The 15803-nt window shown below is 34.8% G+C and overlaps 1 protein-coding gene across 2 annotated transcripts in view; it reads left to right on the forward strand.

Moving 5' to 3' along the window:
• Positions 1-15803, forward strand: part of DYNC2H1 (dynein cytoplasmic 2 heavy chain 1) — a gene marked incomplete at its 5' end in the record, with an annotated part of 184146 nt that overhangs the window by 40279 nt on the left and 128064 nt on the right. For both annotated transcript variants that reach the window (XM_081326768.1, XM_081326769.1), the window contains 14 exons: positions 883-995; positions 1105-1224; positions 2235-2385; positions 3206-3408; positions 5575-5757; positions 6776-6958; positions 7551-7774; positions 9267-9382; positions 9776-9975; positions 11336-11600; positions 12218-12425; positions 13655-13784; positions 14542-14697; positions 15471-15730. In XM_081326768.1, the coding sequence (XP_081182894.1) occupies positions 883-995; positions 1105-1224; positions 2235-2385; positions 3206-3408; positions 5575-5757; positions 6776-6958; positions 7551-7774; positions 9267-9382; positions 9776-9975; positions 11336-11600; positions 12218-12425; positions 13655-13784; positions 14542-14697; positions 15471-15730 (2512 nt within the window). The remainder of the gene's footprint in view (positions 1-882; positions 996-1104; positions 1225-2234; positions 2386-3205; positions 3409-5574; positions 5758-6775; positions 6959-7550; positions 7775-9266; positions 9383-9775; positions 9976-11335; positions 11601-12217; positions 12426-13654; positions 13785-14541; positions 14698-15470; positions 15731-15803) is intronic.

Genomic DNA, 15803 nt, shown 5'->3' on the forward strand with positions numbered 1-15803 from the left:
TCTATGAATGTATTACAAAAAACAATCCTTTAATTTGACTTCAAATAAATTTCCATTTTTAACCACCATATTATAATCCAAGTTCATATTTGTGTAAAAAGCGATATAGCTATATTAGGGATGTGCACAGTACAGAAAATAGGCATTGTCTTGAACTTACAACAAACTATCAAATTGCACAATTTCTGCTAATTAGCCTCTGTATAATAGATACAAAATTTGAATATTTAATTGTTCCTTGCTCAGTGAAACCAAAATTCTGATTTACGGGATAGTTAGGGCAATTACATCACTCACTCAGTAATTATGCTTTTATTTAGTAAAAGCTAATAGAAAAGCACAAATAGAGCAATAATACTAATCGCAATGCAATACAATCAAGTAAATCATGTAACAATCAAATGCTACAACCATCATTCTTCAAACCTCATAAAGTCTTGCGAAAAGAAGAATTTTAATTCCATTTTTAAACTTCAGGAGATCGCACTCTGGGCATTATTCCAAGGGAAATTGTAATTCCAAAGAATGGATGCTAATAGAAGAATGGGCCTACATGCCTGTTCCTTATTGTGGAATCAGCAGTATGGATCAGACTCCCATTGTAACATCCTACCAGACTTCCCACCCCTGCTCTTCTCAGCATTTTCTCTGTTCTCTTTTCAGCTGCTGTAACAATGTCTTTGGCTTGTTTCCGGTCTCATTCTCCCTTCAAACCTTTTCTGCCTAGAACTGCTTAATTTCAGCCCTTATCCAGATCAGTTTTGTTCTATGTATGAACAGGTTCAGCCATAGACCCCTCAAAACCAGTTTTTCTGAACATGGAAAGTTTTACACATCCCTGTGTCAAACTAATCAATGTTACATGATTCCATTGATTAACAGGAATTCACAGTGTAAGCTTTGATGAAGATTTTAAAAATATTATTTCAATGAAATCTGTAGAAGGTGAAACCGTACCTTTCAAAAATAAAATTCTGCTCTCCAATGACGTTGAGGTAAGAAAATAAGCTCCTCCTCTTCCCCCCCTCCCCCCCAATTTCCCATTTATCAATATTAAGTATGCTAATATGGTTTGTTGGGTTTTCTTGATATATTATTTGCTAGGTATGGCTGAACAAATTGTCTTTAGAGATGAAGGAGACATTGAAGAAACTGTTGATTGACTGCGTAGACTCTGGGAAAAGACTACAGGGCTCAATTGATCCATCGCTTTTTCCTTCGCAGGTAAGTTGTGTTTTCTTATGCAAAAACAAGATTTCAATTTTGCAAAGAAGGGGGATTTTTGATCATATGCTTATTAATGTTTAGCTCAACCATTCAGTAGAATTAAATTTGAATCTAAAATAAAGAATGGTTTGAATATATTTATCCAATAATTTATCTGAAAAGAACCAAATTTTGTTTGCAATCTGGATTACATGCAACATCAGACAAAGGTGCTTTCCTTTGCATTTGTCCCCATCCCTCAAGCCATTTGTTTCCCTCCAATTTGCACTGAATCCTTACTGAAGATTGTGGAAAAGAGTAGAATCCTTTTTTTCTGAGGGAACTTTGTTTTAGCGGCTGACAGACAACATTGCGTGCAACTTTTTGAATTAAATCTAGATCCAAAATAAATCACAGTATATCCATTGGAATCAGTAAGATTTGTGCTAATCTTGATTAACTGAAGTCTCATAATGGTTTAGTGGTTTTACTTTGGTCTGGAACTATCCCAAGAGTTAAACTGAGTTGTCCATGAAATAATATTCAGTGCTCAACAGCTACAATAACTTTTATCCAAGTACTACAAGTCAGGGTTATTCTGTTTCAGGATAAAGCTATTGCATTTGCTCTAGCCAGTTTCTTTCACTCAAGTAGCACCTTCATGATATAGATTTATCTTGCATTTGTATATTGTTTGGAAGGTACAGCATAGTGTAGCCATTTGTTGATTGTACTTAACCTGTTCTGTCAGAGGCACAAATCACTGGCAGTTTCATCTATGCTCTGAACTCTCGGATTATCATTTCTTTTAAATATTCAAATAATTGTAGTTTTTTTTTAAAAAAAAATTGCATACAGCATTGACAATTTAATAAACTGTTTGATAATCTGTTACCTTTTAGAGTTTCAGCAGAAGAGTATTGTGGATTTGTAGATAAATGAGGTGTTGTGATTTCTTTAAATAGTCATCATGGATGCTATTAAATGTTATAACATATTTTTCTTTATGCCTACCATTTTCTGAATAGATTCTTTGTTTGGCTGAACAAATTCAATTCACAGAAGATGTTGAGTGTGCAATCAAGGAATGTAATTTGCAACAGATAGAATTAGAACTAATGGCTAAATTGGAGCATTATACCAGTATAGATACTAATATAGAAGATTTGGGCAATGCAGGTATGGAAGAAAGTAACAGGTATAATATTTTAAAGTGATTTCACATTTGTGATGCAGAATCTGAATCATTCTCACAACATAATCAGTATGGCTTCCTGCCATTTCTACTGTTTTTTGTATTTGTTGGTCTTGATTTATTTCTTTCTGTACTTTCTTTTGTATGCCAACAAACATTTTATTAGCTGAGTTGATATTGCAATTTGTTATATTTTTCTGCTTTTGACTATAGAGGAATTCACATATTATGTTAATCCACAGTTTTCTTCACCATGGTTTATTTACTGAGCTATAGTAGCCAGTTTCAAACATGACATAAAATTGTAAAACATAATTAAAAACCAAAGGGCAGAACCTTCCCTCTTACATGATTAGAAAAATGATAAAATAGTATTTCTCTGGGTTTAGTTTCAGTTTCCAATTCAGTTGAATTGAGTATTTCTTGTATCTTTGTTTCTATTTATTCAGTATTTATTTATTTATTTATTTATTTATTTATTTATTTATTTATTTATTTATTCATTCATTCATTCATTCATTCATTCATTCATTCATTCATTCATTCAGTTTTTTATCCCGCCCTTCTGTGGCAAATTATGTAGTACAAGCTGCACTGCATAATAACTTTTAATTTTAAATTCTCAGAAAACTACAGGCACTAGTTGTCTTTTATACCATTAGAATTACTATTAAATAATTATCAACATATGTTAATATTAACACTTTTCCCTTTATTACCTTTTCTTTCTAACCATGTGATCAAATTATAATGGGTGAAACAATATAAATTAACCTTATTTTAAACTGTAATACTTTTTTTCAGAATCTGGAATCCTTGAGTTAAAGCTTAAAGCCCTGATTTTGGATGTTATTCATAACATTGATATGGTACAACAGCTAATTGCAGCTCAGGTCAATAGTACTGATGATTGGGCCTGGAAGAAGCAACTCAGATTTTATCTTAAGGATAAAAAATGTTATATTCAAATGGTGGATGCTGAACTGCAGTACACTTATGAATATCAGGTATTTTAAGTTTAGCATAAATTATGTTTTATTCTTTCGTTCTTGTCCTCGTTGTTTTAATGAGCATTAGTTTAAGATTGTAGTCCTACAAATCAACTGCCTGAAGTAGATGGATTCAGCCTTATGTAGTTTATTTCTGAGTAGACATGTAGCATTATAGGTAGTTTTTGACTTACAACAATTCATTTAGTGACGGTTTAAACTTACAACGGCACTGAAAAAGTGACTTATGACCTGTTTTCTAAGTTAATTGCAGCATTCCCGTGGTCACATGATCAAAATTCAGCTGCTTGGCAACTGACTCATATTTATGATGTTTGCAATATCCCAGGGTCACATGATCACTTTTTGTGACCTTCTGATAAGCGTAGTCAATGGGGATGCCAGATTCAGTTAAGAAAGTGTTATCTATTTAACAATGGCAGTGATTCCTTAACAACTGTGGCAAGAAAGGTAAAATGGGGCAAAATTCACTTAACAACTGTCTCACTTAGCAAAAGAAATATTGGGCTTGATTGTAGCTGTAAGTCGAGGACTACCTGTGTACTGTACATAAAACAGGCAATGTGATAGAAAAGGGAAAATTCTTCTTGGGTTTCAATTATTGAAACTTTTCTTGGCTGTGATAAACATAGATTTTTTCCTAAAGTATGACTTTTGTTAAAATACAGCTCTCATCAACTTTAATTACAAATAAATAAATACAGTTGAGCAAGGTTCTAAGAATATTTTTTTATTGTTACAATGATTTTTTTTAACATTTTCTTCAATAACAGATTCCAGATCTTGATATTCCCCTCCGTTTCAGAAATCTGTTTTCATGTGGTGTGATGGTTCTTGTTTTACAGAAACAATTTAAAACATTCTTAATGTCTGAAATTTGTAGCGCAGTTATTTGAGGATAAGCATTAATTAAAGTGAATAAATTTTCATTCCATATGATTCTTTGTATCAGATTCTGTCTTTTGTTAGAATTCTAATGTTTTCACTTGCTTGAGCCTGTAATGGAATAAGATTGTTCTGAAGATTCTAGAACAGTGGTGGCGAACCTATGGCACGTGTGCCAGAGGCGGCACTCAGAGCCCTCTCTGTTGGCACGTGCGCCACTGCTGCCAGCAGCAGATCCATCAAGCCACCACACTGCCTGGAGCAGGAGCCCGGCTCAGCACAAAGGAGGCAAAGTGGCTCAAGCATGGTTGGTAGAGCAGAGGTCACCAACCACTGTCGATTGATGGACTGGAAGAAAAGGGAGGGGAAGCATTTTACAGGCATGCATGCATGCACGGGGCTGCAAGCATGCACACGCTGCAAATGGGGTAGGGTTAGTGCCTGCATGATACTAGCCCTGCCCTGTTCTTGCATCTGCACCCCGCAGTGCTGCGGTGGCCGTTTTTGCGCCTTGCAGCACGGTGGCCCATTTTTGTGCCCCTGGGTTTTGTGTGCCTGAGGCGGCATTCAGAGGTGCCTCCCTGCCCCCTCCCTTGAGGGCACCACAATGCTGATGCAGCCCTAAATAAGTGGGTTTTGGGTTGCGGTTTGGGTACTCGGTCTCTAAAAGGCTTGCCATCACTGTTCTAACACAATAACATGTGTTATCTTTTCATAGCTCATTTTAATAGAGAAAAAATATCCCTAGAGCCTGAGGCCTGGATTAGAAATGAATTTTGGTTTACTGGAATAAAATTGCAACCATCTGATTTTTAACACCATTCACAATTCTAATTGGAACCTCCTCATCTCACAAAGTATCCATTAATAGGTTTCCTTCCATTGTAAATAGTAAACTTAAGGGGGAAAAAAGAAGTTGTAATGAATGCATTACTCTCTTGATCTGGCACAAACTATCTCTGCTTACTTTTTAAACAAACACACTCCATTTTGCAACCTTTGAGGCAAATGTTTTGGAACAGACAAAGATACACATGCTGAATTTAGTTTGATCCCAGAGTCTCTTTTAACAAGATATTTCCTGTACATTCCAAGTAATGCTTTTGTAAGTAATTCAAGAAAGTTGAAAAAGTTTGAATTTTTGAATATTTTCATGTCTTTAGCATTATTGAAATAAATAATTACTAATTTGGAATTCACTTTTAGTGGTAGTGTTAATCTGTACAATTCAGTTGAGTTCATCATTTTAATTGAATTTTATTGTTTTTAAAATTCTAGGGAAATTCACCAAAGCTTGTTTATACACCATTAACTGACAAGTGTTACCTTACGCTTACTCAAGCTATGAAGATGGGCCTTGGTGGGAACCCCTATGGCCCAGCTGGAACTGGCAAGACAGAATCTGTAAAGGCTCTAGGAGGATTACTTGGAAGACAAGTTTTGGTGTTTAATTGTGATGAGGTGAAGTAAAGTATATTAATACAGTTCTAACTCTTGTATGAAAATGGCTCATATGTCTTGTTCATTGATTGATTGATTGATAGCGTGCCATCAAGTTGTCTATGGAGATTCACAATCATCCAGGTGCTGTCCCAAAGGTACTTTCCCGTGTAAGATTGCTCGCACAAGCATGAAGCCAAAGACACCAGCCTGAAGATGACGTGTGGGACCTCGTCGAAACATCGCCAAGACACTCTCAATCTTACATGGGAAAAGACCTGGATATGCCAAGACCTACACACACACACACACACACACACAAATACACACAGACGTCTGAAATAGGATAATTTGAACCTCATTTTGCCTCAAGTGAGAACTGTAGGTTGATTTTTTTCAATTTGTTTGTCCCCATGGCTATCCACATCATTCTGAGAAGTCTTCTCCAAAACCAAAGGGCAAAAACATCAATACTCTTCCTGTCCTGCTTCTTCAAAGTCTATTTATGCCTTATTAGCTGCACAGAATTTTTTGGATAATATGGATGGCCATATAAATTTGCAAAATTAACGAATGATTGAGTCCTGTGTTAAGTTATAAATTAGGGTGACTAAAGCTGAAATTGGGTATAATCCATTTTGTTGAATCCTTTAAAGTTACAAATCAGAAGCAAAAAACATATCTTCAATAAATAAATAGAAAATATTTATCAAATTCATATTTATGCAGATTTCAGTGCTCCTTTCACTGTAACATCTGTAACAGATGAGATGAGTGAAGCATTTCTTTTTTTAAACGCCTTTTCTTGTTTCCTTTGTAAAACTTTTTTTTAAAAAGAATCTGTTTATATTAACAAAAAACCACAGAAACTGCAAGCCCAAAGGTTTGCTCCCTGCAGTGTACAAATAAGCCCCATTTACCTCCCCAAAGCATTGTTACTTTTGTCACAAACTTTAAAACTTCATTATACTTTTTTTAACTTGGGAAAAGGAATATTATATATCATGTAGCTGAAGTAGCATTCCTTGCTTATTTTAAGGGCATTGATGTGAAATCAATGGGGCGAATATTTGTTGGTTTGGTGAAATGTGGAGCCTGGGGCTGTTTTGATGAGTTTAATCGTCTGGAAGAAGCTGTACTCTCTGCTGTATCTATGCAGATTCAGACAATTCAACATGCTTTGAAGAAACATCAGCCTGTTTGTGAATTACTTGGAAAAGAGGTACAAATCTTAAACTCTTGTACAATATTTCCTTACTCACTCACTTAGTTACTTTTTATGCAGCGTAACCTCAACAATTAAGAAAGCCTGTGATTCAGGGTGAACGAATCAGAGACTCACCCCAAATAATTTAATTTAGCCAAAACCTGAGATGGTAAAGTCTTAAACAGGGCCCAACAGAAAGCAATCGAGCTACAACCAGATAGAGGGGACTGGCCATGTGTTTGGCATGTAGGGTATGACTTTCAAAAACAGGTTGAATGCCTTCTAAAGTAGGGACATCCTTAATAACTGATAAACATCGTTTTCATACATGAAGGAATTGGCTTCATTTAAACACGTGAATCCTGTGCATTAAAATAAAAAGTACTGAACTTCTGTTCTATCTTCAGGTTAGTTATACATGCAAACATTTTACTGTATTTACTTGGATTTTTAAAAATAAATTTTGTGGAAATGCACATTTGCAAGAATTACATAGAGCAATTGAAGGGTTTTAAGTCTGTTGTTTACATAGATTGTTGAGTTCTTATTTAATGGTTTATATAGGTTATTGAGTTTTTACTGAAGATGTTTGTATATTTAATATCAGGTAGAAATGGATCATAATTCTGGAATTTTTATCACCATGAATCCTGCTGGGAAAGGCTATGGAGGCAGACAGAAATTGCCTGACAATCTTAAACAACTTTTCCGACCAGTTGCTATGACTCGTCCTGATAATGAGCTAATTGCAGAAGTGATATTATATTCAGAAGGGTTTAAAAATGCTAAACCTCTGGGAAGAAAACTGGTGGATATTTTCAATTTAGCACGGTAGGTGTTTGGAGATTTTGTTTTCACTCCCCTATCCCCAGTCAGTTTATTATCTCCTTTTCATCCTTCTTTTTCTCCTCCATCTTTGACTTTGAGGAAATATTATTTTGATTCTTTGTTCTTCTGTTTAAGTACTCTTCAGTATTACAGTAAAAGGGCTTTTTCATAAACTTAGAGATTTGTAATACATTAACATTCTTGATATGGTATTTTGATATAATATAGCAGACAACATGACATTTGAACTAGGGCTCAGTTCAGATGTCAGTCAAGAAAGTACTTTGTTGATCTTAAGCAAGCTTTGCTATTCAGTTTTAAGCCATTATATCTGAGTCTCTGAAAATTATCAGTATAAAGAATCAGGAGATTTTATTTTTGAAAACATAGGCTGTTATCGTGATAACATAATATGCAGATACATGAAATGTGTAATTTATTGAAAATAATATTACCTAATGCTGTTTTATAATATGTAATAGATGAAAATGTGATATATAGAAAACAATAAAATTTGTATAATATACTTTTGATATCTGGAAAAGGAGAAATATAGTGCTATTTTTCTCTGGGTGAAAGATATTTGGAACTTCTGATTCAAAATATGATTGAAAATATATAGATTCAGATCCTTATTTTCTTGTACTCTGAAATTTAGTTGAGCAAGTAAAAAAATGCAGATGGTTTTAAAGTTGATGCCACGTGCTGTTGTTAAACCAGGTTGTTGATAAAACTGGTGGAAAAAATGAGGTTAATATCATCCCCGCAAATGAAGAAAAGATAACAATTCTTTTTCCAATGAAAAATAATCTTAAGAGGGAATATAGTCAAGATAGACCTCCCAATCTGAATTTAACAACTGTTATATTAGGCAATCCCGAAAGGTCCTTGCTTGAATTCTTCTTCCACTAACTTTGATAGCATGAAACATTCAGGAAATAATCTGTTCCTCTGAACTTTTTAGTGACAAAGTCAAAATTTCAAATATGTCTCCATATCCAAAGATCACGATGTTGCTTTTTCATCACTTTCGTCATGCTGGGGTCATAATACTAATATGACTTATTTTTTTTATAATATCTTGTTAAACTAAGTGCCGTTCCTCAACATTTCAACAAAAAAGTCAATTTCACATAGTTCCTCATAATTAGATGTTTTCCTGTGGATAAATGCCCAGCTGCTGTAAGCAATACACAAAGAATAGGAAGTTCCATTATACCACCCATTTTCTTACCATTGTAGTTATAGAAATAGGTTACAGAATGGGAACGCTTTCCTTAAAGACCTTGAAGGCCTTTTTCTTCAAGACTCTGATAGAAAAGTGGTGGTGATTCTATTTCCTCATTCACCCTGCCTATGAAAACTTGTTAGCCTTCTTAACTAGTTTTTCCTCTCTTTCATGCATCAAAGTCCTTCCATGTCCGAGTATTCTTTTCAACAAGGATAAACATTAATTGTAATAAGAAAAACATTAAAATCCATTTTTTTTCACCAGAGAGCTCTTGACTCCTCAGCAGCACTATGATTGGGGCTTGCGAGCATTAAAGAGTGTTCTGAGGGGATGTGGAAATCTTCTTCGACAGCTGAAAAAGAATGGAATGAAAACGAAGGGTAAAGAATATTATTCTGTGATGTTTTCCCCAAGATTTGCATTCTGACCGTGTTATTTTTATTTGTATAATATTCTTTTTAAAACTTCACTGAATTGACAGCAATTTGATCCTGACCTGCTCAAGGTTGACTCCATCCTTCTGACGTCAGTAAAATGAGGACCCAGATTGTTGGGGGCAATGTGCTGACTCTGTAAAGTGCTTAGAGAGGGCTGTAAAGCACTGTGAAGCTTTATATATAAATCTAAATGCTATTCCTAAAACATACAGCCTTCAAAGTCTGTTACTTGAAAGTTATGCATTTCTGTGGAGGTGCTAGAAGATAAACTAGTTTGCTTATACTTCAGCTTCAAGTAAAAATAAATCGCATTATGTTTCTTCTCTTTCCACACAGTTAATGAAAGCCACAATGTAGTTCAAGCTTTGCGTCTTAATACCATGTCAAAGCTTACCTTTGCAGATTGTGCACGATTTGATGCGTTGGTTAAAGACGTCTTTCCTGGTGTTGACTTTAATGATGTAGATTATGCTGAGTTAAACAGTGCTTTGGAAAAAGCCTTTGAGGAGGCCAATCTGGAAATCATATCTGCCCAGGTAAATATTGAGTACTACTCTAGACAACAGTAATTACTTTAACCTTCATCTTTATACATAATCTATGACTTCAACCTGTCTTTTATTTATTTATTTATTTATTTATTTTATTTTTGGGACTTATATGCCACCCTATCTCCCAAAGGACTCAGGGCAGCTTACAACAATAAAAAACAACAATACAAAAATTAAAAAACGAATTAAATAACAGCCCCAAAATAAATTAACTACAGTTAAAAATTAAAACATATTTAAAAACCCATCATCAATCCAGGTCAGCCTGATGGAAGAGAAAAGTTTTGAGGTTGCGGCGAAAGGACCGGAGGTCCGGGGCCATCCGAAGCTCAAGGGGAAGCTGGTTCCAAAGGGCTGGTGCTCCCACAGAGAAGGCCCTCCCCCTGGGGGTCGCCAGCCGACATTGTCTGGCCGACGGCACCCTGAGGAGTATCCATCCTCCCATCCTGTCAGTTTATTTGGCCACCTACCTACCACGCAATTCTAGGCGATTAACAACCGATTTGAAAACAACTGTGAAATAATAAAACAACAAACAATTAAAACAATTTATCATACTCGGGGTGACTTAGAATTTGTATATTCACTTCCTTGAAGATTGTCTTACCTAGGATCCTGACAGTTGTTGAACGAAAGATCAGTTCTTCAACAGTTTATAAAAGGCTGGCAGGGCAAGACTCAAAATATTGGCTGATGCTGTGGTTTACAAAAATAAATAAATAAATAGAAAAGGGAAAAAATAATAATTATATTTTGACTGAAAACATGGACATAGTTATTAATGAATTTATTCATAAATAAAAGAGGGAAAAACACCGTTGCTTAATGTACTTTACTACATGTTCTTAATTATTATGACACTCATTCCTGCAAATTTGAAGGCAAAGTCATAATTTTGAATGGTTATATATAGAATAAAACACATTTGATTTAAAGTGATAGTTAGGATACCCTAAGCAGTAATTTCATATATTTTCTCAGTGTCAGCTATTATGCTTTGTAATAATCTACTGCCCCCCACCATATATTTTGGTCCCAACCCTGCCTACCTTTCCCCATGCCTTTGGGTCTAGAATAGATTCCCAATAAAATATTTTATGGTGATAATTGGTCTTCCTTCCTTTCTTCCTTCCCTCCTTCCCTCCCTTTTTCAGATTAGCATAGGTATATTTGCTTTTTATTTGCCACCCAGAGTCACTCTGTTGAGTTGGACAAACAGAGAAATCTATTTATTTATTTATTAGCTAATCTTCTTTCATAATAAATGAAATTCAGAAAATATCTTTAGACTTTGGTTAATGATGGAAAAATATAAACATATATTATCTTTTTATTTTCGGTGAAGATAAAGAAGGCTTTGGAACTGTATGAGCAACTCCGTCAAAGGATGGGTGTGGTTATTGTAGGCCCAAGTGGTGCAGGCAAATCAACCCTTTGGCGGACATTGAGAGCAGCACTTGGAAAGGTTGGCAAAGTAGTGAAGCAATATACCATGAACCCCAAGGCTATGCCTCGCCGTCAGTTACTCGGTCATATTGATATGGACACAAGAGAGTGGTCAGATGGTGTGCTTACAAATAGTGCTCGGCAAGTTGTACGAGAACCTCCAGGTATTTTTCTTAAATTCACAGGTATTAAATTTTATTTAAGAAAGACTCATGCTTTCTGTTTATATGTGAATGTATGCAGAAATAGCTTTAATCAGATTTTTTTTCAAAGTTAAACATGCATAGCTTTCAGGTCTAGTTTGTTATATATGTTATATATACACATACACACACAAAAAAATACCAAGCTAATTGTTGCAGCATGTGTACACTTTGTTTTTATTACAATAACATATTTATTTGTACAAAATTATCAGATTAAAATTGCTGATAATAACATTGTTTATTAAATTACTGGTATTACATTATAGAAGAGCAATAAATCATCTCATTGGTTTACAAGGTAAAACCTAATGATCAATAACAATTTATTTGAATTTTAGGTACTTGTGTAGAATATAGCAATCTGATTTTATGTATTATTTATTTATTAAATGTTCCATTCATATAACTTAAAATGTAAGAAACAGATTATTCCCTTCTTACTCATACACACACACACACACACACACACACACACACACACACACTCCATGAGAGTAAAGGGAATTTGAATTGATTCTGAAAAACCGTTAGCAATTTCAATAAACTTGGAATGTTTTATTATGCATTGTAAACAGATGTTACTTCATGGATAATCTGTGATGGTGACATAGACCCTGAATGGATCGAATCTCTGAATTCTGTCCTTGATGATAATCGACTACTTACTATGCCTAGTGGAGAAAGAATTCAGTTTGGTCCAAATGTTAACTTTCTTTTTGAAACTCATGACTTGAGCTGTGCTTCTCCTGCCACAATATCTCGCATGGGAATGATTTTCCTTAGGTAACTCAAAACAGTTTAACACAAAACCTTGTTACAATTACCATACTGTTGGAATTAGATTCTTATTTATTTCTGTTTTTTTCTTTAAAATGTTTATAAGATGCCTCAATCTGTACAGATTCTGAACACATATAGCAGTTCAAAATATAATACAATCCACAAAATGATTAAAAATAGCAACCATTAACTAAGTATAGCAATAGCACTTAAACTTATATACTGCTCCATAGTTCTTTATAACACTTTCGGAACAGTTTACAATGTCAGCATATTGCCCCCAACATCTGGATCCTCATTTTACAGACCTCGGAAAGATGGACGGCTGCATCAACCTTGAGCTCCTCTCAGCATTGAACTCCAGGCTATGGGCAGAGTTTACTGCAATACTGCATTGTAACTATGCACCACTAGGGCTCAGTATATAAAACTTTCCAAACAGAGCTATCAGCCAAAAGAACATTTCCAATTCAGCTTACTTGCCAAAAGCAAGGTGTATTGGGGTTTGCCAAAATAAGACAGTAGACACCACTAGAAGGCCTATCAGGTCCACATCGACTGAACCTCTCGACAAAGGGGTGGGGGGGAATCTCAGCAGGTCCTTCCTAGATATTTGAAGTGGATCAGCAATAACACTTTTAACCACAAGTTTATGTCCACTGAAATAGTAGCTATAGAGTTAAACACATTTAACTCAACAAACCATGGAATCTGTACAAATTGTAAAGGCCAATTTATTATATTAGTCTATAGCAGGGGTCTTCAAACTCGGCCCTTTTATGACTCATGGACTTCAACTCCCAGAATTCCTCAGCCAGCATGCCTGGCTGAGAAATTCTGGGAGTTGAAGTCCATGAAGACCCATGGTCTATAGGTATTGTAAATTGAAAAGGAAGCATTGCTTGACATAGCCTACAGGAGTAGACTTCCAGGAAGTCTGTCTAAAAAACTGGGAAAAAAGAGACAGAATAGGCAGAGAAGTCCAGGTAGAAGTGCTGTGGATATTCTAGTCCTTTTTCATGTTGCTTTACTCATTTAGGTATTTTTACCTTTTACTTATATTTCCCATCTATTTCTTGGTTTGCTTGCTTGCTTGCTGACTGGGTTATCTGGGAATAGGTCTTATAGAATATACTTCTTAGTAGGTGTGCATTTAATTTTGTTTGCTGCAAAATATTTATATCCCAATTGTTCAGAATGTGTTGCTTCAATTGAACTATGTTTCATTCTAGTGATGAAGATACTGATCTGAATTCACTGATCAGATCTTGGTTGAGAAATCAACCTGAAGAATGCAGACATAATCTTGAAAACTGGATTGGAGATTATTTTGAGAAAGCTTTAAATTGGGTACTGAAGCAGGCGAGTTGTACTTTTTCTACTATTTACCTTAACATGTTCTAGTTGACTGTTTTTTCTAACTGGACTAGATTTCTTCCTCATTCATTTTTTGTTTTCTTTGTATCTTTGCAACAGTTTTATCTGTACTTGCAAAATGCCAGCTTATTAATGACGCTTTATTATCAGTAGGTGGCAGCAGGTGGCCACGATGTCTGTGTTCAGAAACTAAGCAGGATTGGGTCTTGCTGAGGGAATAAATTATAGTCATACCTCAGCGCTCGAATGCTTCAAAACTTGTTGAATTCAGTATCTGATGTGTTTCGAAGCAGAAATCTTCTCCTGGCTCTTGTCTTTCTGCCAGTAGTTGATGCACAGGGAAGAACTTGCTAACATTGGCTACCTCGTGACTCGCTATTTCTTTTGGTCATAATAGCAAGTCATGTGGTAAGTCACATGGTTTCCTCAGTACTTGTTGGTTTTAATAATTGTCATGTATACCAGAACGAATTACCAATGGGTACCAAGGTACAATTGTATAGCTGTTATGCATATATCAAAAGAAACATTTTAAAATAGCAGAAATAGTATATATGTTACTTCTTAAGGTCACTGTTATAATAATTGTTGATACGATAATGATAATAATTGTGATAATGATAATGATAATCATTGAGAATGATAATAAATAGTAAAAATAAGAGTTTGTATTTTATTTCTGCTAAAATGTCTTTGTTAAAATCCTCCTGTTGGAATACTTATTGGATTATCTATTTTACAGAATGACTATGTGATAGAAACAAGTTTGGTTGGAACTGTGATGAATGGGTTGTCCCATCTTCATGGATGTACTGAACGTGGACAATTTATAATTAGCCTGATAAGAGGACTTGGGGGAAATCTCAATATGAAATCACGACAGGAATTTACTAAGGAGGTAATTATTGATACAAAAGAGCAGGACATTAGCATTTTCATTCATTATCTACAGAAAGGATCTGTTTGTAAGAAATTGCATTAACATTCAATTATCCAATCTAAATATCAAATTAAATATGGATTCTTTCAAAATAGTAATGGAGGAATGTGTTAGCATATAGTAACTTTTAGATAACAAACCTGCTTTCACTGCCTGATAACTTCAAGTAAGTTCGCTTTTCTTTATTATAATTCCCAATCAGTGAGATGCTAATGAAAATGTCATTGAAGATTTTCACATGCATTATGTAGATGTAACGCACACTTTACCTTTTTAAATCCAGTATCAGCAAGACATTTTGAAAAAAAGGTTTTCATAAGCTGAAAACAGTCTTTTTGTGCACTTATCATGCTTAGGTAAAAAAATAAGTTTTTCTTTCTTTAAGCAGTGCATTTTATTTATTTTAATTAAAGGTAGAAATATAGGACATTATAGAAACTTTGGTCAGATGAGGCCTCTAGCAGTGGAGAAGCCAGTTTGCCAGATAGGAATATTAAAGTGTGGTAAAGAATGGAGAATCAGGTGGTTGAATGTAATAAATGAATTATACTTCTGTTGAATCAAAATGAATAGACCAATAGTCAAATTTCTTTTTTCTTCCTAGCATTTAACTTATAGTATATACTCTGGATTTTATGTTTTATCTTTGCTTATTTGAAAAATAATTCACACAATAGGGACACTTATTTGATAAGCATTTTAACTTTAGTCTTTTAACAATATGTGTTTAGGTTTTTTCTTGGGCCCGAGAATCCCCTCCAAACCCCAACAAACCAATGGATACCTATTTTGATCCTGATATACAACAGCTAGTATCCTACCAACTGAAAAAGCCTGAAAACCTTACAGCGGATGATTTCAGCAATACTCAGACACTTCCAGTAATTCAAACGCCTGATATGCAAAGAGGTTTAGATTACTTTAAGCCTTGGTTAGGTTTTGATAGCAAGCAACCATTTCTTCTTGTTGGACCTGAAGGATGTGGTAAAGGGTAAGAATTTGTGTTTTCACATTAATTACTGTTGTGGTGCTGTTAAAAATTATATTGGTGGAAGTGTTCTTTG

This window comes from Vipera berus (assembly GCF_964194415.1).
Source record: "Vipera berus genome assembly, chromosome: 4".
Lineage (NCBI taxonomy): Eukaryota > Metazoa > Chordata > Lepidosauria > Squamata > Viperidae > Vipera > Vipera berus.